General features: G+C 32.8%; 1 protein-coding gene across 5 annotated transcripts in view; it reads right to left on the bottom strand.

Moving 5' to 3' along the window:
* The window catches only part of JIL-1 (JIL-1 kinase), a 42,464-nt gene that overhangs the window by 5,893 nt on the left and 25,157 nt on the right, over positions 1–11,414 (bottom strand). For all 5 annotated transcript variants that reach the window (XM_014247539.3, XM_036364254.2, XM_036364253.2 and 2 more), the window contains 5 exons: positions 1,789–1,873; positions 1,441–1,713; positions 1,124–1,363; positions 565–866; positions 55–500 (listed from right to left, as the gene is read on the bottom strand). In XM_014247539.3, coding sequence (XP_014103014.2) covers positions 55–500; positions 565–866; positions 1,124–1,363; positions 1,441–1,713; positions 1,789–1,873 — 1,346 coding nt within the window. The remainder of the gene's footprint in view (positions 1–54; positions 501–564; positions 867–1,123; positions 1,364–1,440; positions 1,714–1,788; positions 1,874–11,414) is intronic.

Genomic DNA, 11,414 nt, shown 5'->3' with positions numbered 1-11,414 from the left:
AAAATAAATTAAAATCAATAAAAATTTGCAATAACAATATCTTCGTAAACTCACCTGGCTGAACCGAAATCGACCAATTTGATACGTTTCATTTGCGTATCGGTAAATAATATATTTTCCGGTTTTATATCGCCATGTATGAAATTCTTTGAGTGCAAATATTGCACAGCATCACAAATTTGTAGGAAAATATCACAGCATTGTGACTCAGAGAGACCACCAGACGCATGTACCAACTGTTGCAATTCACCACCAGCCACATGCTCCATCACAATCCAAATGCTCGAGCCATTACGGTATGTATCAATATATTTACAAATATTCCGATGATTACAGGATCTCAAGGCATCTACTTCCGCAGGGCGATATAGTTTTTCTGGCACCACTTTAGCCACGTGATTACAATGCTTTTCGGTGTCAGTTAGTGTGTAGCAGCTGCCGAAGCTGCCATTGCTCAAAACGCTACCCAATTGAAGTGTGGGCGGACTGTTTTTTGGATTCTAAAAAGATTAGTGCGTGGTAAATAAATTTGAAATATATAAATTTAAACATGTGGGCTCTTACCATCACCGGCTCTTTGCAATACTCAACGTCATAAACGTTTTGCGGCACTTTGCGCGATTTCAAGTGTTGCGGCGCCACATATGAGTAGCCGCGGAACAATCTATGCGTATTAACAGGAACCGGAGCTGGAGAATCAATCACTGGTTGTTTGGTAAATTCCTCGCTAAAATTTTGTGTGTCATCTTCACTATCTAAATTGGGTTTGAAGGGCGCTTTTCGTCTTTTACTCTTCAACTCATCCCAGTCGATACCTTTGAAGAAGGCATGCTTTTTGATTTCGGCAGCATTTTTATTGTTACCGCCTGGAAATATGTAAATATTTTTTATTAACATTAGACAAAATTAAAATTTAATAAAAAAAATTACTTTAATTTTTTTTTTAATTTAGACAATGCTTTTTATGTAGATTTTTCGTTTTCAAAAAAAACAAAAAAAAATTCAATTTATTTGAAGTTTTTTTGTTTACTGCTTTAACGCTAAGTATACTTTACAATTACATATACATATGTATATGTATGTATATTAAATTTTTAGTTTTAATTTTGTTTGTAAAACTCACCTAGACGCTTTTTGGGATCCTTATGTAACATTTTCAGTATAAAGTCTTTGACTGTATCATTCAATGTGGATGGCAGCACTGGGTCGACTTTTTGTATGCGACGTGAAATGTCGACTTGAGAGTTTTGTTGTTCGACAACGGTAAAAGGCGAAGCGCCAGTGAGCAATTCATATGTGAGTACGCCCACAGACCACCAATCGGCAGCGAGATCATGTCCAGTAGCACCAGCGCGTATGATTTCTAAAACGAAGACGATGGAAATTACTAATAAGCTATTTAAAAATATAAATATAAGTATGCGTCGTCTGTATATATACCTGGCGCCATGTATTCTAGTGTACCACAGAAGCTGTGCGCACGATGATCCGAATCGGGTTCGAAAATTTTTGATAAACCAAAATCGGCCAACACTATGTGCCCCTGTCCATCTAGTAAAATATTTTCGAGTTTTATATCGCGATATATGATACCCAATTTGTGCAGATGCTCCAAAGCGAGTACTACTTCGGCAATGTAAATGCGTACGGTTGCCACCGAGAAATACTCGGCCGTATAAAGATGCGTAAAGAGTTCACCGCCACTGACGTAATCTATAAAAAGCAATATTCCATTTGAAGTTTAGACCAATCTTTGGAAATGTGGTATAAAGTGACATAATAGCTTACCCAAAATTAAATATAATTTCGAATCCGTTTGGAATGCATAATGCATGCCAACTAGGAATGGACTTTGTTGTATAGCCTCGAGAACCTGCAAATATTCAAAAGAGATTGCAAAAATGCATTAATTTTTTTAGAAAAAAAAAAGTCAGTTAAAATACAATTTTTTAAGAACGTCAAAAAAAGTCTACAGCAAAGCTTTATGCTTCATTTATATGATAACAGTTATGTTGTGGTTGTTGTAGCGGCAGAAAATACAACCCAAATATTTTTAAAGAATGCTCACGAGTTGCAAGCCTAAGACAATAAACAAAAAGAAAAAACGTTAACCGGGTTGCACCAAAGCTATAATACCCTTCGTCAATAGAAAAGGTTGCTTAGAAGAACTTGATTCAAACGGACAGACAAACTCAGCTTATCATGCTGATCATTTATGTATATATTTTTTTGGGTCTCCGACGTTTCCTTCTGGGTGCTACAAACTTCGTGACAAACTTAATATACCCTGTTCAGGGTATAATTAAGTCGTATAATTTTAGGGCTTTGAAAGTTCTATATAATTTCTGGTGCTAGTGTGGACTTACGTCCACTTGTTTCAAATTGTTAACCCCGTCTATATATAAATATTTAAAGACTATACACAGTTTCAAAAATGTTTTTTCAATTGTTTAGTTACCAACTAGTTACTGTTCCAAATGAAACAGTTCACTGATTTACCACCTGTGGATTGCTCTGCATGATATGTACATATGTAACCGTATTTTTTGCGACGTGCTTTCGACTCTTTAGTATCACGTTGCATGATTTATATATAATTATATATATATCAAATAATATGTGTAAATACAAACATACCATACATGTAAATACTCATATAGTGCTAATAAACCTCTAAAATATTGAGAAGAGTATTTTGTTTTCGTATTGGTACTCGACCGCGCACTGCGTCGGCTGTAATTCTGAATATTCTATTTACGCACGCTCATTCTTTCTTTACGTGCATAAAAGCATACTCTATATATTATTTGTGCGTTTTTATGTATTCAATATATGTATGTATACATATTTATAGATATGCATTTTTGATCGTTGGATGTGCATTTTGTTGTGAACCATAAACGATGCCAACTAAAGCATAACAAAAGCACAAAAACAATAACACGACTGATGTTGCAATTGAAGTTAATGCCTATGTACACATTATTTGAAAGCACAAAAATTTCGAAATCGAATAGCGAAAATTTTCGGTTCAAAATTTACAACGTTTAAATCGCCAGAAATAAAAAGAGCTTGATTTGAATATACAGTGCGCAGACCACTTGCAAAGGGCCCTGAAAAACTTCAGTTATAATAGGAATCTGTCATTTTGAGCTTACTTAGCAAAGTTTTTTTTTTTGGTGCTTCTTGAGGTTAACATACAAGGCGAATGCTACACTTTTTTTTTCAAAACGGGTCCAAAAAACTAGGCCCGTCACTTTAGTTCTTACTTAAGGATAGTAAGTATTAGAATCCTTGACTCAAAAATGTAAGCCGAAATCAGTATTTTGTTTGCAATCAACTGGTTTCGATATTTCCCTTTTTCCTTCGAAAAGCTTTTCCAATCTTAATATGTATGTTTGTATAAAATTTACACATATGTATGCACTTGCATGCAAGCAATTAAATATACAAATGTACATTCCTAAATATATACATACATAAATATATTGAGTGCGTTAGCACAGTGTTGGTAGCAAGCAATAAAGTTGGGAAAGATGTTGTATTTTCAATTCGTTCTGCTTTCCATTTTGCTGAGTTCGTGCTTTACTTTCACTTCCATCTTTTTATGCCTACTTATTCGTACACTTATACATGCTTTTATGGTATATACTAAATTTCAATTTTAAATTCAGCTTTCTTATCTCGCCCAAAGAGAAGTTGCTGGAATTGACATAATAGTAAGACTATATGATTGTGTAGGAGTACGAGAACGTCTGTATATTATACATAAGTGTATTCGAGAAATCTTTTCAGCTTTTTATTGAACACATTGAAATTTTTTTTTTATAAGACGTGATTTCCGTATGCATAACGGCTGATCCTAGATTATTATATAGACAGTAGTTAGCATATAGTTAGGGCTCCCAAAAAGTAATAATTTATGAATTTTCGAATGAATAGTTTGTTCTTTTGGAAAAAAAAAAATTACGCGCGCTAAAAAAATACAATTGAGTGGCCAGTCTGAAATTTACAACAACTGGATTATTTTTTGGTTTAAAATAACATACTAAAATTTTGATTGAATATTTTTAATAGTTTTTGAGTTGCAATTTTCTAAAGTGTGGCCACTCAGTTCATTCAGCTTATTAACGTTAAACAAGTTTTTCACGAAACGGAGACAAATCATCAATCAATTATCAATTTTTTTCTGCATGTTCTGTAGTTCTCCATTTGTTTACCTAATCAAAAATTGAATTTTGGCAACAAATTTTAGATAAAATTCACCTTTTTTTAACGCCGCCATTTTGTAAATTTTTGAGCTTTCCGGTCGTAGGTGTTTATACGGAAAACACCTTCTAGTTTATCTAATTTTGTTTAGAAATCATCCAAGGAGAAAGCCGGATTCACTGCAGCAGTGGAGAACCTTGTTTTTTAACAGCGTCTTAGATCGTGTCTGACTCCAAAAATATTTAATTTTTTTCTTCAAACATTTTACAGTGTATTCTTAAAATATGTATATACCTTTAAAATGTGATTGCTACAGTAGATTTTATATTAATTCTCGAAAAAAACTCCTTTTTAGTGTATCATGAGGGTTGCGAATATTTTAATTTAAAAATTTAATTTTAATTTTTAAGATTAAAATTTTCTTTTTTATATCGTAACCCGGTGTGTGGAATTAAATTTTTTTATTTATATTGTAATCCAAAATAAGAAATTAAAAAAAAAAATTACAAATAAGGGATTAAAAAACAAAAATTTAATACAAAAGTTAATTAAATTATTTTTTAATGTATTATTTGCAACAATGCCTGTCACGGTAGGTGTGACTCTAAATGAACGCTGTCAGTTTCTAAACATTCTTCAAATGGTAGAATAGAGAAAAAATTGCCCATGACCAATTCTAATGTCAACGTCGTCAGTAAAGATCTTTTTTACAAAGCCGATTACGGAGATTGGCCCCATAGTTGCCATTTTGTATCAAAAAGTCAATATAAAAAAGCTTTGAGTGTAACAAATGCATTTTCAATTAAGACTGACAAATAGAAATTTGCTTCCTTTTTCCTTACTTCCAAAATAAATTTAAAAATTTTTAAACGTTTTTTGAGAGCTGTAGTTTAGCCTAAACGCCAAATCAAATTTAGTATTATCAAGCGAAAAATAGTCTAGTCAAACAACCCCAACCAATGGAGAATATTTCGATGCCAATATTGTCCCCAATAATGTGTCCACAACTGTATGTTTGCGAAAGAGATAGTATCATTTGGAATATTATGAAATTCTGAGCACCTTGGTTTTTTCCATCAACGTTTCACAAGTCGCATTGAGTTTTTGTTTTTAACATTCGTCACGTGCATGCATATGTGCATAAATATATACATATGTATATGTATACATAAGTGTGTACGTCTCATCACGTTCAAAGATTCCCGAGTGAGAAGAGCTAATAATATAATACGTTGGCTGCAGTGAAGATCTATTGAGCTGCCGATGACATGGCTAAACAATTAATCACAACAGGTAGCTATTGCAAACAAACATACATACTACATACATATATTGTATATGTACACATATAGTATAAATGGTATGTAAATGAACGAGTGTGCATTTTTCTATATATTGTTGTTATTTATCCCGAATGGCAATAGCTCTGTCGCATTGCATTAAAAGAAAAACAATTATTATATTTGGAATCGATGGCCAACGACACAGTGCAAGCACTGCAATTCAGCCTAAATATGTACATAAGGCATTTGTATACATAGTATACATTTATAGTACATAGTATGCTAAACGTTATTACTTCAGATTCGTGTGGCTCGGCTGACTTTGCGTTTGTTCTAGCAGCTACTGCTATTGGGGCTTATATGTATATTTAAATTTCGTTGTTGTTACATACTTGGAGTATTTTTAGCTTCAATGTGAATTCAACATTTACAAGGACTTTCAAGCATTTCTCGAAATACAAAAACCAAAAAAAAAATAAAACAAAAAATATATATATACATACTTTTATGTATATGCAATGTCAGCAACGCTTACTTATTAGCGGAGGCTTTGGATTTATTATTTTATTATTTATGGGTAATAATAAAGCAATCAAAACCGCAAAAAGTGTATAAGTATACTTATAAGTTTTTTAGTACATGACTATATGCATATGTACATTAAGACCAGAAAGTTTCCGGAAATTGTCATTTAAACTGGCCGCGCAGAATATTTTTCAGCACTTTTTTTGTTATATTGGTAACACTGTCCTTAATTACTAAGTCAAAAATAAGCGTGATCTTTCAACCAGTTTGTTTGCAGCAGCTGTTGAAATCGGTCGCCCTCAGTAGTGTTTTACGATGTTTACAATGGTAAAAAATATTTAACAAATAATTTGCATCAAATTTTGTGTTTCAAAAAAATTTCGTGCGCGGAATCGTTGCGAATGTTGGAAAAGGCTTGTGGTGAATCTATTCTATCGAAAACCCAAGTCTACGACTGGTATAAAACCCTGAAGAATGGTCGAGCAACCATCGAAGACATACCTCGTTTCGGTCGTTCTTCGACGTCTACCACTGACGATAACATCAAAAAGTGAAGGAAATCGCGCTCGAAAATCGTCATGCGAGTGGCCGTAAGCAGCTCGTTTGCTTTTGACCGATAATTCTGGCATGAGACGCGCCAAAAGATCTAAATTTTTTGCAAAAAGACCATCGTGTGCAACGATTTTAAGACCAAAAACTCGTTTAATACCATCGATCAACCGCCGTATTCACCGAATTTGGCACCATGCGACTGTCTTTTTTGTTTCCACAACTTAAGTTACCACTCCGTGGAACCCGTTTCGACTCGATTGAGGCCGTAAAAGAAAATTCGCAGAGAGAACTGAAGACGATCACGAACCCGGACCTACAAGACATGTTTGGAAGAAGAGGTGGCATATGTGTATCGCTTCAGAAGGAGCATATTTTGAAGGCGACAAAATAAATATTGATGAAGATTAAAAATTTTTCGTTTTATTTACAATTTCCGGTAGCTTTCTGATCTTAATGTATATTATTTTCCATCGAACTGTATGCAAAAGAAAGACGAGCATTGTTTATTCAGTGGAATTTGAGTGAAAAATTACTTAATAGTTATTATAAGGTTGGGAATCCCCTTTTTAACTGAACAATACTTTTGCATACAAAGCATAAACATATTAAATATTTATGTATATACTTGGAAATAAACCAAGAAAAAACGTTAATTTCGGCTGCACTGAAGCTATAATACCCTTCATAACAAAAAAAAAATTTCTATAAAAGAACTTGATTTTGATGGGTTTGTTTGTATAGCAACTATATATGTATGCGCTATAGTGGCCTGATCTAAAAAAAATTGTTCAGAGATTAAAGTGATGCCTTGGACAATAATCCCTGCAAAATGTAGTAAAGATATGTACGTATGTATTTATATCGTAAAATAAGCAAGCTTTTCATATCGGGTATAAAAATGTATGTATGTGAGCAGATCTTCACATCACCCGAAAAGCAATATTTTTAAAGAAATCGGATTTGTTTGCATTATATTTTTAATGTAAATGAAATTCAAATCATTTCACTGTTATCGCTTGTTCACACATTTGGTAATCGAATTTAGACAATATTGTAAGGGGTCACACAAAAAGAGAAATTTGAAGAACTTTTTTTCCGGACATAACACGATTGTGTCTCCATTTGAATTCCTGAAGTAAATAATTAAAGTGTGAATGCGTTTTCATTGATATTGTTTTTTTTTATAAAACTCTTGTTAAATGCCAATGATTTATAATAATATTTTGAAACTCAAATTCCACAAATAAAATACACCATCAGCATTTTTAAATATTTCTATAACTCTTAATTTTTAGCGCTGAAAATTTCAAAAACTAGGACAAAAGCAAAAGAAGCGCACAATAAATTTATGGTATACATATGTATGTATGTATAGCTATAGGTCATCATAACACAAATGTAAATTTACATATTCAAACGTTTGGCTACATATTATACAAGTAGATTTCAATATACCACTCTTGAATATGTAAAAACGATTCCGATATCTACGCAACATCTAACAACACCCATACACGCACATTATGTTTTCAGATAAAAAAAAAATTATAACAAATCATTGAAGCAAAATTTCTGCAAAAGCACAACTCGGTGAGGGAGTTGGTATGTATGTCACTTGTTTTGCTAGCAACCACAACTCCAAGCAACCAAAGTGCCGGCCGAAAAACACGTTGCTAACGCGAACTATTTACATACACATATGCAACTATCTAACTCAAGCGCAACCTGGTAATACGAGGACTTCGAAGGTAAAGCAGCATCAAACGAAGTGAAAGTGAATCTGTTTTATGTATGAATAACGGTATATAACCACAAATGCTAAGCTTTCTTTGATTTTCTAACTCTCCGTAGTTTCATTTATGGTTACGCGGTTTGCATTTCACTTTTACTTGGATTGTAACGCTTGTGTGAGTGTATACCATACTAATACAAATGCACCCATAACTTTGTCGTAATTTTTAGAAATTTCTATATAGATCTAAGATATTACTTTGTATGATTAAACGTATGTATGAATGTACATATAATGGCATAAAATGTGTGTCCAAAGCTTGTGAGTTTATAAATTGTTGCAATTGTTTAAGATACATATGGTATATTAAAACGGATTTTTATTTATTTCGAGATATCATCGGATCAAATTTATCCCGTTGTGTGAAAAAAAATCTAATTTTCCATACACTTGTTATAAGCCTTGACTGGGATAGACTTCAGTACCTTTAGCGAATTTTGGTCTTTTCGGTTTAGACTCATTTTTGGAGAGCCATTCGCTAGATTGTTGGACAGTCATATTCATAAAACCACGTCTCGTCACCAGTGTGCCTTTGGTGTATGTAGGGACCTAGGCTCCATTGTCAAGCATTTCTTTTGCGACCACTAGTGGACGTCGTTTTTGCAAAAGATTCTGACATTGACACGTTTCCTACCCAAAACAGTAACCAAAAAGTGTTGAGTCGATCCATAAGAGATGTTGAGCTTCTCTGCAATAACTCTTATGCTAACACGAAAATTTTCAGACACTGTTTCTTTAACTTGTCCCATGTTCTCTTCACTAACAGAGTTGGATGGCCAACTCGCATGAGGAAAGTTTTCGATGATTTCACTTCAATTCAATATTTTGTGTTCGTCGACTCCCCAGAACACGCATACAAAATTTTCAACGATTCCGTAGCCACGATTCCAACACAACACACGAAATTTCAAGCAAAGTCGTTGTTTACTTTTTCTCATGGTAAAATTCGGTAGATAATTTATCTAACGTAGTTTAATGTAAATCAAACTTCAATCTTTGTATAATTTAGAAATAAAATTGTATCGATTCGGTTGGCGCGCAGTTCGCTTCAAATTCGAACAGTGCCGCTCTATCTGATCTTAAGCTTTATTAATTGCAGCTGCTCCAGTTATCAAAAAGGCCCAAGTTCATGCGAAGGACTGTTACGAGAAGTGTAAGGTATTCCTAAAACGGTCATAGACACTATTTATCGAAGAACATATATTCTATAATTTTCACTCCTCGATAGGCAGTTTAAAATCACAAACCTTATAACTTGAGAAAGCTTCTTATTAAATTAAGTTTTTAGAGTCGGTTGTGGAATAAAATCACGACGTTATCTCCGAAAAGAGAGGCAGCCCAACTAAATGTCCAGCAACGGTCCTCAGAAAAGGTCATCTATGCTATTTTATAAATGCTAAAACTTGATTAAGTTACAAAGAAATTATTTGACAGCTAAATACCCAAATACTTATGAAAACATTTTCTATATCTTCACTGGGTTCTCAGTAACAGCAAGTACTCATACACTCCGACGCTCATTAAAAATAATACAGACTGAAGTATACACTTATATTTGCAACTATGTACTATGTAAGTATTTATATGTATATACCTATATATGCATTCATAATTATTGTATGAATTATCGTCTGAGGAACGGTGGAATAAAATAGCGCAGATACGCGCAAATATATCTATGTACAAATATACCTATAACAAACACATGAGCAACTGAAATGCGAAAATAAAATCGAAATCGAGATACTCGTCGCTTTATCGGTTGTAGTAAGAAAAATATGTATGTGTGTTACATTCATGGTGGATTTACATAATTATATATATGTATATAGTAATCGCATAAATACACATACTACATATGCACTGTTAGTTGGCGCAAGAATTCACAAGTGGTTAAAAGCAGTGCGGGAGGTTATGCGGAAAGCCATCGGTAAATATTTGCCGCCAAGTTGTAGTGTTGCATTGCATTGGTATTAAAGAATTTCCCGGCAAATTGCCGGTGTGCAGGCCAACAGAGCACTACAAATCTGGGTTACTGTGTAAGTGGAACGCGACAATCGGAAAAAGAACATATCAGCTGATATTGGAGCAAATGCGGTAAAAAATACTTATAGGCCGTTTGATAAAAAAATAATCACAAAATTTTATAAAAAATATTTTTGAAGGATAATAATATATTTTTAGGGCCATTTTAAAAATATTTAATTTTTTTGTGTTAAGACATAAAAATGGAAGTATTGAAAGAAAATAAAAATAAAGTTTAATAAGAAATAAATAAAGAATATTAAAACAAAAGAATTATTAATATAAGTAATTAATAAAACAAAATATTCAATAAAAAAATAAACAAATGAAATAAATAGCAAAATAGGAAATTTTCAGTTTTATAAAAAAAAAAAAAATTATTAAAATAGTGTATATTTATGATTTATTTTGATCAAAGACCGTTTCTAAATAATCAGTAATATTATCAAGTGCAAAATAGACAAGTTCTCAGTTTGTGTAGACTATATACAAACGTATGTACATACATATGTATGTATGTATACAAATGTTATGTATTATACTCCTGTCGTTGTATTTTTATTTGCTTGCTGTCTTCGCTTAAGCGTTTATTTAATTTATAATCAAAAGTCTACAGAGCACCGTCAACAAACTCGAGTATAAGTAGCTCATTTGAACTAAAATGCCCGCATATACTGTTATGTGAGTGTGATCAATTAACTCGTAACTCTTTTTATATTCTCTTAGCAACGTTTTGTATTAATTTTCGTGTGTGATTTCGTATGCCATACGATGCATTATGAAAGCGATAAAAATGGTTTTTAATTTATAAAGCAAAATCTTAAAGAAATGTGGATATTTATTTTATACTTAATAAACATTTAGAGAGCCTTTGCTATAATAAAAAACACATTCAGGGGTGTTGTGGAATCCAAGACAGATTTGCCTAATTGTCAGAATTGCAAACCAATTCTGATTTTCAATGGTGCCACAGAATCAGATTGGATTTTCGTCTTATCGAACATATGCAAAACCAATGTTCGAATCAG

This window comes from Bactrocera oleae, chromosome 6 (assembly GCF_042242935.1).
Source record: "Bactrocera oleae isolate idBacOlea1 chromosome 6, idBacOlea1, whole genome shotgun sequence".
NCBI classification, from domain to species: domain Eukaryota; kingdom Metazoa; phylum Arthropoda; class Insecta; order Diptera; family Tephritidae; genus Bactrocera; species Bactrocera oleae.
This window is presented reverse-complemented; position numbering and strand designations above follow the sequence as displayed.